Below are 20510 nucleotides of genomic sequence, written 5' to 3'. Positions count from 1 at the left end.
CAGTTTAACATGAAATTAACACAAAACACAGTTAACTGGTTTCTAATGTTAGATTCGAAAATGTATAGAAAAATTATTTTAGATATATTGAAGCCTTTCAAATTATGATTTTTATAACAAAAACATTTATTTATAGTTTCTTAACTTATTCCAGTTGAACAGTGACAAACATAGTAGATTAAATTATTTTAATGATCTTCTCTCCTCCTCCTTCACATCCTGTAGGGCTCCGCCTGGTTGGTCCTCCTCACTGGCACCCCGTCCTCCAGCTCAGGAGCACTTAGCAGCCAGGGTGGCAGGTTGCTGTCCTGTTGTTTCACCCCGAGGTTCTTCCAGGTCCGGGCCCGGAGAGAAGGTGGTCTTTTTTTCTGTGGGACCCGCTGGACCTGCTCAGTCCCCAAACTGGACAAGTCCGCTGGCTCACCCTGCTGGTGCCTCCTGGACTTGGGCGCCTTCTGAACATTGCTGTAGCTCTTCTGCTTGATGGAGGACAGAAGCCTCGCTCTTTTGCTGCAGGACTCCTTCTCATCTTCTTCCTCCTCTTCTTCTTCTTCCTCCTCCTCTTCATCTCTTTCCTTCTTGTCTTTGAGTAGCTGTGAGGTGAACGTTTTGTTCTGCCAGGTGATGAACTCTGACATGCAGTCTCTCAGGCGTGAGGTGAAGTCTCTGTGGGTCATTGTGATCTGGGAACCCACATCCTTGGTGGTCTCCTTCAGCTTCTCGTACAGGCTCTGGAGGTTGGCTATCTCTTCCAGGGTGTCTGCACTGATGAGCTCACGCACCGCGGTTGTCCTGCTCAGAAACTCAGGGCACACATGGTCCTTCTTTGGCTTCTGCTGCTTCTGGAAGGTCAGAAAATGCGGCATGGCCGTGTAGTGGATGGCTTTGGATGCCACAAGCTTCTTGTAGATATAAACTACATCAAGATGGCCGGATTCTACAGATTCCTTGAGAAAGGCTTGCACGTGGGTCCAGTCCTTCAGAGCGAGCCGGATCATCACAGGTGGTTCGGCGAGCTGCGTGTGGTAGAAACCAAACATCAGGTACAAGCCCCCCACTCGGATCTGGTAGCTGTATGGAGGTAGGAAGTACTTTACAGCTGTGGCCAGAGTCACCCTGCAGAACCGCTTCAGTTCACCCGCATTGATGGTGCCAATGAAGAGATCAGAGAAGCCCATCTCCCTCCAGAGGGCTGAAAAATCCTCATACCTGACCGAGTCTATCTGCTGGAAGCGCCCCAGTAGCTCCTCCACATCTTCAGTCAGAGGGCCATAGAAGAAGTCTGAGTAAACACACGGCAAACGAGGCATCGTTTCATCCAAAACCCACAGAGATTCACTCAGGCTGGCTGCTCCACAAGTGAGCTGTGGTCAAAGCAGGTGTAGTGCGTTGATGGCAAATTACCAAGCAAGAGCGCCCAGTAGTGGCAGGATGTACCAAGTAAAAACCATTTAAACCAGGTGCATCAAACATACTGGGCCCTAACTTAGCCCAGGGGATGACTTTGCACAATGAGAGGCTGGGTTTTTCTTAATAACAGCTTATTTTGACAAACTTAACATTTCCTTTTTTATGACATTTTGTAAGAGTAAAGCAGTGCTATGGCAACCTCATGCCATACAGGTAGGTAGGCAGGAATAGGACCAGCATGGAGTTGTACTGGCAAAAAGACAGGAGGGTGAGCTGGACATGGCAGAACTGAAAATAAGACTGGGAGTAACCAGGGTGGACAAGATTAGACAGAAGCTTATCAGAGGGACTGCTCAGATTTAGTGGATTTGGACCAACGTTAGAGAGGCGAGGCAGAGTCCAGGCAAGAGCATCAGGAAGTGAACCAGCTGGTTGGTAAATTGACATTTGTTGCTGTTAATCACTTAGAAATGATGCACCAGTGACCTTTAGATTATGTGCTACTACAGCAAGTGAAATCCATGTTTATTCTGTTGTTTTTTTTCAAAAATGCTGGATTAAAATATTACAAGCACACCACGGTAATCTGATTTTCAGTATAATAGAAGTTCCTCCTATAATAACAAGCAAAAAAGGGATTTTTGGAGATTTTAAATAAATGGCTACACATGTAATTTTTCTCTGTGACCACATGATGGCTTCATATCTCACAGAGCAACAGAGATTATTAAGTATGAGAAAATTTAAGGTGCAGTTTAACTTCCTTTACTTAAATTATAAAAAATGACCTGCGTTAACCATTAAAAAAACCCCCAAATATTACATTAACAGGACATTTTAAAGCATTGCATAATTTAATTTCAGCTACATTTAGTCTTAAATGTCAAAGTTATGATCTTTTTCTTCATCATGATCTGGATCATTTGGCTCCATCTCACATTCATAGCTGTGGTCTTCCTCTTTTCCAGCACATCCACTATTCTCCATACACGTTCAGTGTATGCTCTAATGACCCCAGGAGGTATGTTGTCATGGAAAATTTGCCGCTGAAAAAAAGCTTCTAAGGTGAAATTTTTTTTCTAATGTGTGAGAGTAAGAACTTTGGAGTGATGGATAAAATTTAAACAGCAACCCATCTTTAAGAAGACCAGCAGAGAATTTTCAGTAAACATCAACAAATACATCCAGTCTCTTCTATAAACATCTCCATTCATGCACAAAGCCTCAAAATGAGCCATACTAGGAAAAAAACTCACAGCAGGAGCATCGCTGTTCAGTTTTATTTAGACTTAACAAAATGAAAACCTGTTTGGCCAAAATAGTGTCTTTCTGAACACATGCATGTGACAGAATCAAAATCCTTTTGCTTGAATTCAGACAAATAAATTCAAAAATAAATATCTGTTACTTTACTGTAGCTAACTGAAAATACATTGAAATATTAAAGAAAGGTGAAACTATCAGGTGGAGCTGGACACGCTAATACTGAAACTCAACAGGTTTAAGCACCATTACCCTAAATTCTGAACTTTGAGTTACTCTGCAAAAGCAGTTTTATAACGCCCCTAATTCTAATGAAGGATACTCGCTGTTTTAAGAGTACTTAACAATGCTTAAAATGCAATAAAGACATGACTGAGCTCCTTAATGCATACATGATTTAAACACTTAATTCATTTTTGATTGATCAGAATTTGTTTTTGCTTAAAAATAAAGAAAAATGCTAAATACAGTGCAACTGTTAAGGTGTAGAAATATGCAGCCAAGAAGACAATTCAATGGACATTTAATGAGAATATGGATATCTGTGGTGTTATTGATTCAGTGAAAACAAACGCTGGTTTTGCAGAGCAACAAAAAGTCAATTTCAGTGGAACTGTCCTTTCAATCGTCAACTCTTTTTTTTCTCCTTTACTTTGTAAAAAAAAGTCAGATTCATGGTGTCGATGAGCAGCGGGGAGGATTTTGGTTTGATCAAATGACCTGAACAGAAAAAATAAAAGAAAAAAAAAATAAAACTGAATTTTAAAAAAACGAAGGAAAAAAAAAAAAGCTTCTAAATTCTCTGCTGCTCAGATGCCAACAGCCTTCTTCCTCACATTGCTTCCCACTGTCTACCAGCCTCCTTTGCCTCCTTTCTTCTTCTTTTGCGGTGCTTTCTTGCGAGTGGCGCCTGAGGACGACGGTTTCTGCTGTCGTGGGGGAACTACGCCGCTGGCGGGGGCTGTAGAAGAGCCGGACGCAGACCCTGGTCTCGGTGAGGTAGGGGGGCTGCTGGCAGTCTTACTGGCATCCCTGAAGAGAGACAAGAGCCACAGTGCAGTTAGAAGGGCCGGAAAATTATAGCGCTGAGTTTGTTTATTCAGGATCTGAGTTTCCTTCTGTGACGTGGATGAGTGAAATAAACGTTTGATTAGCAACAAAGCTTTTGTTGGACAGTGTCTCCCACCACCTCCACTTTTCATGTATTTATAAATTCAGGTAGCAGCATGATGTTTGATAAGTTTATCATCCATGTTTGAATAACTGACTTTCAACAGTGACCTGCTCAGCCTGCCATTAGGGTCCAAGTCCAGCTGGTTAACGGCGACTGAACTTTCAAAATAAGAGCAATAAGTTGCATCTGCATCTTCAGACATCCTTGGGTGGTGCAACAACAGCACAAACTTTGTTAGGATTATTAATAAATAATTTTAGCTTCTGTAAAAGAGAAACTGGAGGGCATCAAAGAGTAACCTGCTCAGTTGCTAATAGGGAAACTCAAGCTCAAGGGCTGTAAGTAGCTGGTTAATAGCAATTGAAATTTCAAAGTAAAAGTGAGGGTATGTGCAGAAAAATCTGTTGTAGATGGAGTCGTTCTCTCCCCTGTTCTGTTTTGGAGCTGCGGTAGTTCAGATGAATGGTGGCAGATGGATTTCTCCTTTAGGAGAGACTGAGAATAATTTTGTTCTCAACAACAGATGAGCCCTTCCTCCCGCAAAGCAGCTGCGGCTCTGATCTGATTTCAGAGTTCATTGGCATGAAAACAAAAGAACAATCTCAGTTGCTTTTCCTCCATTAGTGCCGTTAATAACTGGGTTTACAATTACAGGAAATTGCACCCAGGCGCCTCGGCTGGTTGTGCGTGTGACTGCGGAGTTTACTCACAGCTCTGCTGAAGCTCCTGCCGTCGCTCCCTGTGTGCCTTTTCCTATTTGATCCTTCTTCTTGCCCTTCTTCTTCCCTCTGTAGTAGGAGCGCTCCTTCATAGGAAGCCACCTCTCGGGGTCAGGGGTCACTTTGGGGTCATAGTTCTTGGGCAATTTTCCTAAAAGGAAGATGGTATGGTGTGAGTACTTTATGAGCAATAACTAGACAAAATATCTTCAACAGAGAAAACAAAAAAAAAATCTGAATTATTCTCTTTTCCTAACAGTGGTTTTAATGTTTTGGCCGCTCAGTGTGCATTTGAATTTCCTACATCATTAATCAAACTCTTTTTCTCTAAGGAGAACAAAAAAGATACAATTAGATGTTTTTGCTCATTTAGAAGAAATAATTTCATGGCCTTTTGTATGTGTAAATAAAAACTTCCAGAACAGATTCAATCTAAATCTTAGCAAGTGATTGAAAGACATACCTTTCTTTTTCTTCTTCTTCTTTTTGATTTCACCATGGCTTTTAAAGAAAATAAAGGAGAAAAAAAACAAAGAAACTTGTCAATGTGTCCCTCGTTCTTTTGAATGTTTTGTTTACAACCCCCCCCCCCCAAAAAAAAAAACACAACAAAACACAAAAACAAAAAAAATAACAAAAGTAGCCACAGAAGAGAGTAACAGACATTTACCCTTGTTCTTTGGGAGGGTTTTCTCCCACGACTTTAGCGGCTTTTTTCCTGACGTATGTGGCTCCGTGGGAATTCTCCAGCTCGTCAACGTCCACGTTGAAAGACATGGTGTCTGCAGACGGTAGGTGTTTGCTGAGCCTGTAGAAAAAAGCTAAGGATGCAACAACTGCTGACATCCAGATTACATCCTGGTCTTCCTGGGTTACATTTACTTCAATAAGGTATGGATCATTTGTAAAATTAATAAACTATTTTGTCAACATAATACCAAGCTTTGTTGAAAATGAGCTAAAGAAGGTCTTTTTATCTTTTTTGTTTTCTCTCTGACTTCCAAGCACAAAAACATTAGTTTCCCACAGAGAAAAATAACAAATCCTCAAATTGAAGGAGCTAAAATCAGAATATATTTGATATTTTTCACAAAACAAATGTTATTTGAGAATCCAAATATGTTCCAGTTAGTAAAAAAAACAAAACAAAACCGTTTAAGCGTCCATAAGTTGTATTTAATAATATGAAAGGATACGATTTGGCTTTATCCGTGTCCACTAGAGAATATGCAGAGATGAGTTGTGCCAATGTGTGGACGTCCTTGGTGTTTTGTCTGTTTTGAGAAAAGTGATTTTTATGAAAACTGTTTGATGACATTTGAGGTATATTTTATAAAGAAATAAAACCAGCATCTGTGAGATTTAAAAAGACTTGACACATGTTGAACCAGCCGAGTGTTTAGCAGGGATTTAACTCACTTCCACAGCTGCTCCAGGTCACTAATGGCTTCTTTTTTCCGTCCATACTTCAGCTTGAAATTGGCAGCTTCTCTTACAAGAGCCAAATGTGTAGCAGATCCAGGCTGTGTAGGAGAAAAGACACAGTGGGAACACGTTCACACGTCTAAAATGAAAGCTAACTGAAATCAAAATGCACACTTAAAAAGTGTTTGACCTATACACAACAGAAATTAAAGTGTAAAACAGTGGTTCAGACTTGCACAACACGAACCACCATCCGTGACACACAAACCTGTTCAGACTGGTAATGCTCAATAGCTTGTTTGAAAACATCGATGGCGCTGTCGATGTCTTCTTCATGGGAGTACATTGTTACCAGAGCTGAAACCTGAAGAGACGATGACATGGTCAAAATAAATATATGAGAGAACAAAAAACGTAAAAGTCAACAATTTTGACATTAACGGGGCATTTTAATTAAGAAAAACAACAATTTAAGAAAAAAAAAAAAGTCAAAGTAGCATCTTTAGTCTTACCATCCCTGGTTTGTGCTTGAACTCTTCAATGGACCTCAGGACATCACAGGCTTTTGTCACATGACCTGAAGACCAAACCATTCATTGGATTATAACACCTAATGAGGAGCATGTATCAAAATTAAACTGCTCAAAGTTTAAAGGTAAAAAACCTTTTGAAGTTGCACTCGTTTGTTTCTTTATTAATTATTGTTGTTTCAGTACTCAGGCGATAATAATCAATGTGCGTGTTTGTTTTAGGAAGCTAGAAATATGAAATACTATCACGTCCACAGAGAAAAAAAAAACAGTAAGACAGAGCGGGGTGTGTGTGTTCGAATGCAGATCACTACCTTGTACTAAATAGAGTTGTGCCATTGTCAGTTTGATGCCAGACGCACTCTCTGGATTCTGATCGGAGAATTGCTGCAAAATAAAAAAAAAGAAAAGAAAAAGATCAGTTAACAGAATTAATGAAACTATTAATTACTGAAGGACAAAATACGAACATTTTCATCCAAACCCAATAGTGTTGTAAGTGTTTTAGGGCATCTTTTTTTTGTATCCCTTTTTGTATTCCCGTCTTCACAGTTAAGCATCACTTTTAACTGTGAAGACATTTTTCAGTATTTTTAAAAACCACACAACCACAGTGAAAACATTTCGTAGATGAATTCTTTTAAAAAACAAACAACAAAAAAAACCCCTGAAAAAAGCAAATCTTTCAGTACTTTTTTCTGCTTCTATACTTTTTAACATTTTCATTGAAGGATTTTTAAAGTGCGATATTAACTATATATTCAATCAGCTTTCACCACTGTGATTTTTTAGGTTAACTGGTGCATCATTTGATCATTTTCTCATAATCAGACAAAAGGAGGAGAATGTGTATCGGTTCTCATAATAAGGAGCAGTGTGCATCATTAATACCTGGAGCAGCTCTATGGCCCTGCTGTGCTGCTTCTCTCTGCACAGCTGAGCCACCTGGATAAGGACCGGCCGTGGATGTCCTGGATTTTGAGCCTGAAGACTGGATGACAGCTTCCTGCACTGGTCAGCCTGTTAACGGGCAAAAGCACCATCGGTGTGAAAATAATTACCTATTATTAATTATTTTTCATTCCTCCTCCAATCACACCCGTACCTGATTAGTGTACATGGCCAGCAAGGCTTTGTTGAAGTCAATGGCCTGCAGCTGTTTCTTTGCCAGCTTGTACTCAACACCTTCAGCATTCGTCAGCTTCACCTTTTTCTTTGAGTCAAACACGTTTTGGTCCTGAGGAAAGAGACCGAGCCTTAGCACCAGCGTCGTGGCTGAAATTTTAGTTTTATGATCCCTGTTTAGCGTCTGAAAGTGGATTTCAGGGAGGTTCAAACCCACCTTGTTTATGGTGATGATATTGTTGGCAGTCACAGCAAGCAGCCCCACGTCAGATGGCCTGAAATTAAATCAAAGAATTAGAGCAAGCGGAAAATCTATTTAACAACTTAATGCCTGCCTCTAGATGCTTCTGAACTGTCTAAATGCATCCCCATCATCTTTTTTGAGACTAAATTTGATGCGATGATGCCACAACTCACTTGAGCTTGATGACCTGGTTGTAGAGCTGCAGAGCCTCATCTGTGCGACCCTGCAACTGCATGACGTACGCCATCTGAGAATGGATGACGGCCAGCTCCGACTGGATGTCCTCCTCAGTCATATCCTGAAAGGGACAAACAAGAAATGATGGTGATTAGCTGGAAAACGGTGAAAACTAAGTGTTACAAATACAAGATAATTATGAACAAGCTTAGCATATCAATATACATATATGGCCAAAATATGATTACAGCAAGGTTATTCCCATACAATTTTTATGTAAATAATGCATAAATGTAGAATATTTTAAGACTTAAAAGTATGTTAAGAGTGGACTAAATTTCACTAGACTTGTGACATACTTCTGGACCATCGTTTAGGTGAAATTACTAGAAGTGAAATTGAAATAGGTCTCAAAAACACTTACAGAATCATCTGCCAGCGAGACTCTGCAAAGCTCTGTCAGAAGAAATGATCAGTTTATGTCTGAGGTCATTACATCATTTTAAAAATACATCAAACACCAGCTTGATAGCAGAGACTGAATATAAACTGACCTTCTGCTTGCTGTAGTTTATTGAGGGCCTCTGTAAGCTTTCCTTGGCCAATCAGAGAACAGGTAGCATTGTAGCAGAGCTCATACGTTGACTCAGGCAGACCCAGATCTTCCTGCAAAAGGAAAACATAACATGTTCAAACATGAGTTTATTCTAGTTCTACTCAAACAGTCCGACTCCAGTTCTGTGCAACAAAGTGGAGGGAGTAAGTTTTTGATTTAAAAACTCAAATGAAAAGCTGACTGATGAACTGTGCCAATGAATGCTTACCATTGGAGCCTTCTCCCACTGACTCATTGCAGCCACCACAGCGGCGAGGTTGGTCTTCCTCTCCTCTTCGTACTCGTCCTGGGAGTTCCTGATCAGATCCGTGTAGACAGACTTGCACTCATCGTAGCGCTCCAGTCTGTACAACTGCACAAAGAAAAGAGCTGGTTCAGATTAGCAGACGTCGTCACTCTTCTCACAACAAGACGAAAATAATATCCTGTTAGAAATACACAGAAATTGCCAAGCTGACCATTTATTACAAATCTCTCATTCTCACTCACCAACCAACAAAACCCAAAACACTTGTGTTCTCAAAAGAATGTCTCACTGTAATAAATAATAATAGTAAATCATACAGACTGCATAAAGATTGTAACAAGCTGATATTCACAAATATTGGGGATAGTTTTAACAACACTGAAGTTACTTTAAGACAAACATAAATAGAGCAGTGGCGTTAAGAGGTGAAAATGCTTCGCTCTACAACCCTGATGTCTCCGTTTCAGAGAAAAATTGCTCAATTACACTTTTGCTATCTGCTTTTTTACAATGTTACTTAACAACATTTAAATGTTTTTACAATCATGTTTCAAATACAGAAGCCACATATTCAAACAGCAAGCTGTTTGCATTTATTGTATACCGTTTAATTTGAATATGATTTGTTTGCAGTTCTGATGCTAGATGATCAGATTTTAAAATGCCACATATTAACAATCAGCAGCTTTAAAGGCCTCAACACTTTCTTTTCTTCTAACTTTGCTGCTCTTTTCAACAAGTAGATGACCAATGACTGACTTCTTTAGCACAAACAGTAAATATACACTAAACTGTATAAAAAAAATGTAAAAAAAATAAATAAATAAATACAGTAATATAATCTACTTCTATCAACAGCTCCCTTTAGGGATCATCTGCTTCCATCTCACCATATTCCAGCATACTCTACTGTCAGATCAACCCTCTGCATGCCCTCCTTCACTACCATCCACGAAACTTCTCTGTGGTCTTTCTCTTTTCCTCCTGCCTGGCAGCTTCTTGTTCATCATCCTTTGTCCAATATATCCACTATCCCTGCTCTGCACATGTCCACACCATCTCAGCCTTGCCTCTCTAACTCCTATCTTGGTCACTCCCAATGAAAATTTTAACATCTTCGGCTCGCTCTCCGTTCTTTTGGTCAGTGTCGCCAACATCTTCAAACCATAAATCATAGAAGTCCCCACCATCTTGTGAACCTTCCCCTTCCCTCTTGCTGCTATCTTTCTGTCACAAATCACTGCAAACACTAACTCCACCCTGCCTACACTCTCTTATAAAGCTCTCTGGTGTACTGTGTGTTGCTTTGGATGACTGACAAATATTTAAACTACTCAAGATACACCTCTGCTCCTTGCGTCTTCACTGTTACATCATATATTCCGTTTTGCTTCTCTGTCTTGCTGTATTTCTGTCTTACTACAAATCAGTCTTATTTGTGAACATCAGTCCACTGAGGCTCCTGCCTGACCTCATCTGTCGACCTGCAAGTCTCTATTGCCACCTCCTTACTGTCCTCATACATGTACTACACTACCCTCACATATTTCTCTGCCGCTCTTAAAGCAAAATTCTATAGTGCCTTAAGGTCTTAACCTAGCTTCATCAACTCTTTCCTACAGCTTCCATCAACTGCATGACTACAAACAGTAATAATATAATATAATATAAGCCTCACCACTTGACCGTAAAGCTCCTTCAGCTTGTCTGTCTGCTCAGGAGAACTCTCGATGGTCTTCAGGGAGCTCTCCACTCTGTTCAGCCGGTACTCGCAGTATGCCTTCTCAAACACCACCTCACTGAGTGGAAAAAAGACCCCCATCCACCCCCGAAAAAGGGGTTAAATGTGCAACACACCATAAAGAACAAACCTTACAAGACTTTTGTACGTTTTTCTTAGAGCATGGCAGAATTGCTGTGAAACTATACACCGTTAGACACTTAAATGTCAACAGTGAACTACAGGAGTAATTTATACGTCAAGCACAGGTGAGTGACAGCGTGCCGCTTACCTGCCGAGCACCTTTGAGTGGGTGTTCATCACATTTAGCGCCTCTTTGAAGCTCCCATTCTGGATATGGCAAACCACTTTACAGTGCAGTGCCGTCACATCGTCTCTGTTTTCGTGTAAAACTGCGACAGGACAGAAAGAAAACAGCAGTGAACATCACTCGCTACGAACAAAAAAAAAGATTTTGCCCTGACGCTGATGTGATTGTGCAAGGACAGAGGAGTGTAAAGCAGCCGCTTAACGTTTCCAGGACAGCCGCCTGGCTAATCATGGGTTAGCTGTCGTGGTTGGCTAGGGACACGTCAGTCATGAGACAGTGGATTTAGGGGGCTAAATATTATTTAACGATGGCTCAAAGTCACACAACAAATAGCTAATTCAGCAGGTATATATATATGTTTATTACACATCGTTAATCAGAGCTTAATACACGAAGCTCCACGGGTGTATTTAACACCCTGACTGCCGTTAGCTCAGACACATGCTAACAGCTGGTACTGCTCTGCGGGAGCAGAGGGGAAAATCCGCCGCGTGTCCGCTCTCTGGTTCCGTTTTCAGAGTCAGCCTGTATACCTACTTTTAGTAAGAGCTTTGAGGGCTCTGGTGTAGTCTCCATTCTGTCCGCAGCGGTTGACTTCGGTCCAAAGAGAAGCCACAGATACTCCTCCACTCGCCATCTCCGCTGAGTGGACGCTCTCGGTGCCGGAAACAGAATGTGTTTACATCCGGGACAGCAACAAATACGTTTATTAATTTTTAAATAATTTCTGTGCGGAATAAATGAAACGTAGTCATAAATTGGGACGCTCTTCCAATGTTAATAAAAGCCTACTATTTGGGGGGCATGTAGTTTTTAATTTCAAAATGACGCATGCAACTGACGCATTCACGGCTAACCCTACTACACGTTAAATTGAAGTGCAAACATAGTACTTTATATTAAACTACATTTATTAGCCTACACATTAAGGAAATTATATTTATGAATACTTTTGGAGGAGTTTATAGAATTCTAAAACGAACAGTTCTGCGGTGTCAGTGCTTTTAATTTGGGTGCTTTTAGGATCGTAGTGGTAATTATCGGAATTCCTACATTTGTGTCAGCATATGAAAGCAGCACGGTGGGCAGGGTAGGAGCTACGGGGAGACTCGGTTGGCTTCGGTCGGACTCGGCTACCGAGCAAAGGAGGGGGGACTGTTGTCATTCGTCCGGGCTGTGTGGCGAGCTTTTGTCCAGCAGAGATGGCCGGGATTAAAGGTAAGCAGCAGGGGATTTTCATTCCCTTCAGAAAGCTTCTGAACTCAGCCTCTGTTTATATAATTTCAACAAAATGTGCACAAGGCACGTTTGCCACGCTCAGATAAGTAACGATAGAAGGAGTTAGCGCAGGGCCAGTACTGACAGACGTTAGCATTAGCTCGGTGATGAACCTGCACTGTTTCGGTAGAGGCAACCGCAACCGCAACATAACAAAAATAACCAAACCAACTTCTGCGTTTCGTAATGAAAACAATGTAGCAGTGCAGCGTGCTGCATTCTTGCGCCACAGTTAACGCCATTCTTGTTTAATACTACAACAACGCAGAAATAACCGTAACGCTAATGCTAGCTGCGCCTTAACTTCCCACAGCCGCTGACTGATTCCAGGCAGCCGCTGGGATTTTAATAGAATTTAACCAGTGGCCGCACGGACTATGGCTGTCTGGGTTTAACGTGGACCCATGTTAGCAGGGTTTATGCTGCTAACGTAGCTGTCACACACGTGAAATCAGCTGATTCATCACATGGTAGCCCCAAATCTCCAGGGGCCCTGCAGCCACCATGAGATTAGTGATTTCCTGTGGATAATACCCTGTGCTAACACTGGGGTCCCCCTATCCTCTGCTTCTCTTGCAGCTCTCATCAGCCTTTCCTTTGGAGGGGCCATCGGCCTCATGTTCCTCATGCTTGGATGTGCCCTCCCTGTGTATGAGTAAGTATAACCATCACAGACCATGTGAGCCTAGTACTTCCTGGCACCTTTGATGATCCCGTCACAGCTTCACAGCTTTAACTATAGCTGCATTCATGACCAGATTAGCGTTCTTAGAACATCTAGAGCATAAGGACACCATATAAAACCAGGGAAGTGTGACAGAACCTGACCACTTTTAGTGGAGGAAAGCAGGATTGCATTAAATTAAGCAATTATCAGAGTTACAGGCTCTTGAAGTACATAAATGTGGGCTGGAATTTGGTACTTTTAAATTTACTTTATTTTCTCATGCCTTTTTGAACAATCATAACTTTAGGTTAAATGTGACTCACATCATCTTCACGTGTCACCCCCCTCCTAAAAAAAAAAGAATAACAAAAAAATAGAGGTAAATTCAACATACCCAGGATATCTTTACCTTTTGTGGCTTAATTCATCCTAACATTGCCAATCAGATGTAGTGGTCATATGAAGCTGTTTGATGATTAAATAATCCTGGTTTTTCAGGTCTATGAATGTACACTGGCAACAAACAGAGAAAATGATCCTAGTGGAGAAGAGTGAAGAGGTTAAACATATGATGTATGTGATAGGAAAAGTGCTGTGTTAATGTGTTCATGTGGCTTTTAGTGTAAGTGCAGTTAGTGGTTTGTTAGACTGGAGAAACTCTACACATGCAGTCTGTGTAAAGATAAGAAGGTAAACTGGAAAAAAAAAAAGTTGCACAATTGTTTCGGGATGGGAAGATGTTGTAATAAAACTGTATCATTTTCATTAAATTGATGTGCTGCTTAGATGTTTCCCGATGGTGTTCAGGACAGTTTTAGTCTTATTCTTGAAGCTGGAATCTTGATGGTATTAAATGTTCGAAAGGTGCGATTTAAACCAGTAAGTAGGCTGATTTACTGATGCTTTTATAAAAGTAAGGCTGTTCAGTTTTGAAATAACATTTAGTTTGGCCATTAATGAGAAATGGTTATTTGTTAGAATTACTCACACTCTGGAAAAACAGTGGCTTTATTTAAAAGTACAAGCTTACTTTTTGCCATCAACGTTAATTATAATTCACCTTAATAAGATAAATAATTAATTAAATATATGTGAACTGAACTAAACCTGTAGAAAAAAAATAAATAAGCATCTATCTCAGCTATATTGTTATAATAATCTGTGTATTATAATTTTAAGTGATGTGTAATTGCACAGCCATAGTACAAAGCCTGTTTTAGAATTATAGCACTTTATATACACTTTTAGGTTAATAGAAGTTCTTGCAGTTTGCAGGATAATTATACTCTTTACTTACAAGACAACCTGATCAGTTTTGTGTGTGTGCACACCATCACACCTCTTGGTTATTATTCTAATGAGTGCAGACAGTTTCTCGTTTGCTGTATGTGGGATGAGCAACAGCAACATATTTGGCCTTTTTTCATCTAATTTGCATTTCAGCCATTGTATTTACAGTAAATAACAGCTTCACTTCAGCATAATGCGTATTTATCAGCCTATAAGTGACAAGAAAATGCGTAATTCCTTGGATATATATATATATAGCACAATGTTTTCCACACAGTTTTATTTTTACAGTTTTATTTTTTTTGTTCGTTTTTCACCAGTGAAATATCTCCCCAGGTACAGAGCTTTCACGCAACTGTATAATAATCTAGCTCTTTGAGATTCTTGTCAAATTACATGCTAGTGTTAAAAACAATATAGATGGATATGTTTTTTGCAGGCCTGCATCTGATCTGTATTCAAATCTAGAGGTTACAGAAACGTAGCTCCTGCCTTATGAAAGAAACCCCTTAAGTTGGCGTGTGGAGTGCTCAGCAGCGATTCCTTCTTTATCCTTCGATTCACTTCACTGCATCCTTTGTCATCATAGCATGTGGGTGTTTATGCCCCCTGTTTCTCTCGCTTTTTCGCCTCTCTGCAGCAAATACTGGCCTTTGTTCCTGCTCTTTTTCTACATCCTCTCTCCCATCCCTTACTGCATCTCGCGGAGAGTGGTCGATGACACAGACTCGGCCAGTAACGCCTGCAAAGAGCTGGCCATCTTCCTCACGACGGGCATCGTCATCTCAGCTTTCGGCCTGCCAATCGTCTTTGCAAGAGCTGAAGTAGTAAGTAACTGAAACCTGTTAATTCAGCGTGTACTGCATGGTTATTTAAGCAGTGGTTCCCAAACCAAGGGTCTGGATCCTCTGCGTTGGGCTTACTTTAAATGTTCTGACTTTTGTCTATATAAAGTACACACAACTATATAAGGGCTTAGTTTTAAGATAAGCTAAAAGCAACAGCAACCAAAACATGAAAAAAAAGTGCCTTGCTCAATAAAATAAATACAATGACATAAAACAAGATGGCTAAAAAAAGCTATACAAAAGTATCACAGAAGTATGGAAAAATGGCGAAAGCAGAAGAGCTCAGTTAATCAAAAATCTAAGTGTAAAACAATAAAGAGCTAAACTCTGACAGATAACTGCAAGTATAGTGTTGTGAGGTCATAGACTTCCTGTATCTTTCAGTATTTACGCCCAATGAAAGTGACAGTTTCATTGTGTGGTCAGCCAGCAGGGCCAATTATAAACAGATTATATTCACCACCAGCAAGTGATAAATGACTGCAAAGGTGCTGTAAACAGCATCCAGTGTTTCAAATGATTATCAGTTGTGCAGATAAATGCAGAGGTTCTGCATTTCTCTATGAGCGACATGCATGCAAGCACATCATTTCTTAGGACATTTTAGGTAGAGTGCTGGAGCTCAGTCATTAGTTTGAGGAAGTCTGATTTGACTTTCTGGTCCTTAGCAGTCTCTGTAGTTTCTCCAGCCATCCAAAAAAAAAGATAGTAGACTATATTATATGCAGTTTGCTTTAAAGCATTCATGACACAGCTTGTTGCAAAGAAAGAAAAAAAGAATATAACCAATTTTGGGTTATTTTGGTTTTAAACTGGCTGAAAGCAGCCAGCAAAGGGGCCTAAATAACATAATCAGTTGAATTAATTAAAAGAACAGTAACGTATGCTATGAAATGATCAGGGTGCACAACAGCATATATAGTCTTTAATCTGATTTTTAAATATGATTTCTTAGTTAATGTTAAGGGGCGATCGTGGCTCTAAGAGTTGGCAGTTCGTCTTGTAACTGGAAGGTTGCTGGTTCGAGCCCCGACGTTGTGTCCTTGGGCAAGACACTTCACCTACCGCCTACTGGTGATGGCCAGAGGGGCCGATGGCGCGATATGGCAGCCTCACTTCTGTCAGTCTGCCCCAGGGAAGCTGTGGCTACAACCATAGCTTGCCTCCACCAGTGTGTGAATGTGAGAGTGAATGAATAGTGGAACTGTATAGCGCTTTGAGGGCCCTGAAAGCGCTATATAAATGCAATCCATTATTATTATTATTATTATTATTATTACTGCACCAACTGATAGGACAATTTAGCAACTGCTAAATACTGCTTGTCAACGAGTCACCGCCTTGTTTCGTAAAAGGTGGAAAAAAGTGCAACAAGGGTGTGTGAACGATTGTCTAACTTTAACTGTCAGTTCCTTTTTGTCCAACTCTGAAAAAGTACTTTGCATGTTAATGATTTAGAGCTGAATTCTACAAAAAGCAGGTCTTTAAATCAGCAAAATAAAATGTCTCAGTTACCCAAATAAGCTCTGTAGCATTCAGCATTCACCTGAATTTCCTTTATCACTTTACAGATTGCCTGGGGAGCATGTGCGCTTGTGCTAACAGGTAACGTAGTCATCTTTGGGACGATCCTGGGCTTCTTCCTGGTCTTTGGATCCAACGATGACTTCAGTTGGCAGCAGTGGTAAAACGGCAGCTGGAGGGGACCTTAGTCTGAACTGTTTTTATTAGCGTTACAATTATTATTATTATTATTATTATTATTATTACTACTACTGTTATGGTATTACCGTTCTTGGTTCTTGTTGTTATTTATATGATGACCGCCCATCCATAGACTCACATCAAACCAGTGCAATACTTTTTTTTTTTTTTTTTTTTTACCACTCACATCATGCTGAACTGACACAAGTGAGATGGAAAATGCTGACTTTCAGTTGGATTTTTTCCCATTTTTAAGTTTCACTCTTTCTGACTTTGTGCTGTGAGTCTTTGTTTTCCATCTTTTTGTATGTGTCCACTTTTATTTAAAGGATTACAAGCTGGTGAACAACTTTTACAGTGTAGTATCTTTGAAGATGTGTTAAAAAGATTTCAAAATGAATGACCAAAAGGATACGGTCAGTAATGTCTGGCCTTCTTTTTGCAATTAAAAACACTGGAAGGAGCTTCTTCTTTGTGAAATTAATGTAAGTCAGCTGGAAATTGAGGAAAAATCTGCACAATATGAGCCAAAATTTCATCAGACACGTCTCTGTTTCATACAGGTCTTACTGGATTTGAGTGTCAACAGTTCAGCTGATATAATGCAGGCTTTTCTCAGCTTTCAGTCAGTAAAATGTGAACAACACTAAGCTTGAGTGTTCTTGTGAAAGCAGCAGGCTGTTATTGCCACCAACAGTACCTAACATGTGAACTCCATTATGTGTAAATGTGATATAAATTTTTCTCATGACACAAAGTGAGGAGGTGGTGTTCAGGAGCAGTGTGCAAGGATTCATTTTAAACTCCCTCTCTATCACACCAGAGATCAAATTAAACTGACTTAGTGATTTCCCAGGTGCAAACATGGCGGGCTGCTTATTCACCAGGTTTTTCTGCATCCAATTGGCTCGTATTCCAGTTTGTGTGAGTTAGCGTTTTTCTGTTAGGTCAAGAAAGCATGCAAAGCCAGTAGCAGCCGCCAGCTAGCATTGGATTAGCTCAAGGACAGCAGCCTTGTTGGAAACTCGGCCAAGCTACCCTAAGAGCCAGGCTACTTATAACTGAGGCCCAGTCAGTCATTTAACAGCCTTTAAGCTTTTGAACGCGACTCCCTCAAAGTGAAAGAATCCAGTGACTTTGCTCTGCATTCCAGCTCTGGCACATACTGTATTTCCTCACACCAGCAAAACAAAAAAAGAACAAAAAAACACACCGTATGATTAAAGTTTGAAAGTACTGGGTCGTGTAAAAAAAAGTCTGCATGCTGGTTTATGTAATCTGCTGCAGCTTCTTGATAATCAGGGCCTGCAGTCAGTCAGGTGCAGCGCCTCAGACTGCTGTTACATTTAAACTGCATTAGTAGTGACTAAACAAAGAGTAAAGCAAATGCTACCCTGTAAAGAACTGCAGTGACTAATGGAGCTTCAGGTGTGTTTTGTTGCTTTCTTTGGGTTTTTTCTTTTTGGTTTTTTTGTAGATGGCACTGTTTGAAAATCTCTGAGTTTCTCCAGCCATTACAAGAATCCAATGTTTTGTTTCCATGCAAATTTCCAGTGGACATCTTCACACGTTTTGGCCGTCAATCAGTTTAATTTCCATATTTAAATCGTATTTTTAGGGTTTTAGAAGCACACATCCAGCAAATAAAACAAACAGTCCTACAGGAATTGTTTAGCATTTTGGTGAACTCGCTCACATGTCTTGCATATGAAGCTAGACGTGATTGATTGCTTATCATAAGAACTTTCACAGGAGGACATCTGGGCTCTGAAAGAAAACCAAGCCTGTCAACAAGTCCAAAGTTCAACATTAATCAGAATTTACTGAATTTGTTTTAATCCATACAACTAAAGTTTAAAGCTATTTGTGATTTTAGAGTTAGTTTTTGAGCTCTAACTACTCTTTGTTAAGAAATATTGGTAATTTTGTATTTTAGTTTAATTTCCCTTTACTTACAATTTAAAAAGTAAACTTTAGGTATTTTAGCAGAGCTGTATTATAGCTGTGTACCCCTTTGTTCCAGTCTTTAATGGTCAATTAATTAGATCTGTATTTGAGCTTTGTCAAATCAGACTTCGAGTATGACTCTTACAGTATTTCCTGCATTAGTCAAAGACCATCCAAGAAAATCATTAGGAACCATTTGAGTGACCCTCTGGCTGAAATATATGGGCTGACTGACCTTTGCTGGGTTAATTTGAACTTGTGATCACAGAGCTCATATTTCCGGCCTTCGTTCAGCCCTACGAAAGATACAAATATTTTTAAAAGCAACACATTGACGGCAGATTTTTGTTTTATGTTAAAAACATGCTTTAAAATGTACTACTGACATGATTTGTGCGTATCACGATGTAATCCCATGAACGAATCCTCTGGTGGTAGTCTGTGAGCCTGTCTGTGGTTCAGACAAGCAGGGTAACTCTGCGTGGTGTTTCTGGGACGTGCGCATCTGTATGACACGTTTAGCTAAACGTGTTCTAAATGTTCTCAGATTTTCTGTTTTGTAGTCTGCCGTTAATTCTGAACTGTCAGTCTGGCGTGAAGATGTGGGATTATTCTTAGGTTTCTCTCACAGATCTTTGAAGGATGTTGTATTTATTTATTTGACTGAATGCTTTGTGTCAAGGTTCAACGCCATTTTCTATCTCAATTGTTATGTTGAAGATGAGGAAGTCAGCATGGTGGTTTCTTTTTTTTTAATAAACGCCATTTTTGAAAGTCTTCTTCATTTGAATGACTACAGATGCACTTAGCACAACTGTATCAGGTGGAGAGATGCTGATTTGTCTTCAGAGGGAATAACTGAGTGAGTTAGTGATGCTGTTAAGAGACGCTCATGAGTGTGAGGGGAAAAAAAACAGCGAAAACGTCTCATAAACCCTCTGTAGGTTGCAAGAATAGTATTCTGATATGCTTAACATTTCCATAGTTATTTTTTAAAGACACAGAAACACGGACTCCGATGTCTTCCAGTGTCTTATTTTTGTCTAACCTACTGCACAAAATCCCCCAAATATCCAGTTCACTCTTGTGTAAAATAATAAAAAGAAGAAAGGTGTCACTCCTCAGAAGTTTGGTAAATATCTCCTGCTTGCTTTAATAACTTATCAAAAAAAAATCTCCCAGTTAATTTTCTAGCTCTGCAGTTATGAACACAAATTTTGATAGTGGCAGAACTTTTTGTTTCACTTTCACTTTTTATTCAGATGCATTCAGATAATCAAATCCTGATTGATGGCGATCCATGCGTGGTTATCAGTGCTCCACATTGATCACTTTGTTCTTCTCCTGCCTTTTTAGGCCTGATTGTAGATCCAAAATGGAGATCTCTGAGCCTCATAGCTATCTGCTACATTTGCTTTGGGACATGGTTCTCCATTATGGTGGAAAATGTGCAGATTGTCACCAGAAAAAGCAAACTAAATAAATAATAGTACCAGTTAATTAATTAAAATATCAACTTATTTTGATTATGTTTTTTAAAATAATTTCAATATTTTATTATTTATTATTTTCGTGTTCCTTTGCTGGGCTTGTAACAAGCTTTGCGGCTGTCTTCATTTTAAATATCCATGAATGTAAACCTAATCCAAAAAATGTCTTCGATTGTACACACAGGGGAGTGGCTCTTAGAGGCAGTGTGTCTCCCTCTGGTGGCAGAAAAACTGGACCACAGGTTCGAGAGCGAACCACAGTCCCCTCTCGAGGTGTCCAGCTCTATTATATAAAGCAGGAGAAA

General features: G+C 39.9%; 3 protein-coding genes across 3 annotated transcripts; 1 reads left to right on the top strand and 2 right to left on the bottom strand.

Annotated features, from left to right (window-relative positions):
* Nucleotides 1-79: 79 nt before the first annotated feature.
* On the bottom strand, nt 80-1978 carry LOC113031497 (snRNA-activating protein complex subunit 1-like). The gene has a single exon (XM_026183625.2). It carries the CDS (start codon nt 1308-1310, stop codon nt 213-215), a length of 1098 nt encoding a protein of 365 aa, XP_026039410.2. The 5' UTR covers nt 1311-1978; the 3' UTR covers nt 80-212.
* A 696-nt stretch (nt 1979-2674) lies between these two features.
* Nucleotides 2675-11807, bottom strand: srp72 (signal recognition particle 72). The gene is made up of 19 exons (XM_026183612.2): nt 11519-11807; nt 10943-11063; nt 10609-10729; nt 8892-9035; nt 8622-8733; nt 8492-8523; nt 8064-8188; nt 7864-7921; nt 7627-7758; nt 7413-7541; nt 6836-6908; nt 6504-6568; nt 6260-6355; nt 5986-6089; nt 5763-5840; nt 5237-5374; nt 5030-5067; nt 4558-4717; nt 2675-3705 (listed from the first exon to the last, which is right to left on the bottom strand). Exons 1-19 carry the CDS (start codon nt 11616-11618, stop codon nt 3525-3527), a joined length of 2007 nt encoding a protein of 668 aa, XP_026039397.2. The 5' UTR covers nt 11619-11807; the 3' UTR covers nt 2675-3524.
* A 241-nt stretch (nt 11808-12048) lies between these two features.
* Nucleotides 12049-17232, top strand: LOC113031479 (leptin receptor overlapping transcript-like 1). Its single transcript, XM_026183601.2, has 4 exons — nt 12049-12199; nt 12839-12914; nt 14857-15043; nt 16636-17232. The coding sequence occupies exons 1-4, from the start codon at nt 12184-12186 to the stop codon at nt 16750-16752; spliced, it is 396 nt and encodes a 131-aa protein (XP_026039386.1). The 5' UTR covers nt 12049-12183; the 3' UTR covers nt 16753-17232.
* Nucleotides 17233-20510: the final 3278 nt, after the last annotated feature.

Source organism: Astatotilapia calliptera, chromosome 2 (genome assembly GCF_964374335.1).
Source record: "Astatotilapia calliptera chromosome 2, fAstCal68.1, whole genome shotgun sequence".
NCBI classification, from domain to species: domain Eukaryota; kingdom Metazoa; phylum Chordata; class Actinopteri; order Cichliformes; family Cichlidae; genus Astatotilapia; species Astatotilapia calliptera.
The sequence above is the reverse complement of the archived record's forward strand: the minus strand, read 5'-3'. Positions and strand labels throughout refer to the sequence as shown.

Coding starts and splice junctions, on each gene's coding strand:
- LOC113031497 (XM_026183625.2), bottom strand. CDS start 1,310: ATGCCTCGTTTGCCGTGTGTTTACTCAGACTTCTTCTATGGCCCTCTG.
- srp72 (XM_026183612.2), bottom strand. CDS start 11,618: ATGGCGAGTGGAGGAGTATCTGTGGCTTCTCTTTGGACCGAAGTCAAC. Junction 8,189..8,491: donor TCTCGCTGGCAGATGATTCT/GTAAGTGTTTTT, acceptor TGTCCCTTTCAG/GATATGACTGAGGAGGACAT. Junction 6,909..7,412: donor GGGCCATAGAGCTGCTCCAG/GTATTAATGATG, acceptor TTTATTTTGCAG/CAATTCTCCGATCAGAATCC.
- LOC113031479 (XM_026183601.2), top strand. Junction 12,915..14,856: donor TGTGCCCTCCCTGTGTATGA/GTAAGTATAACC, acceptor GCCTCTCTGCAG/CAAATACTGGCCTTTGTTCC. Junction 15,044..16,635: donor TCTTTGCAAGAGCTGAAGTA/GTAAGTAACTGA, acceptor ATCACTTTACAG/ATTGCCTGGGGAGCATGTGC.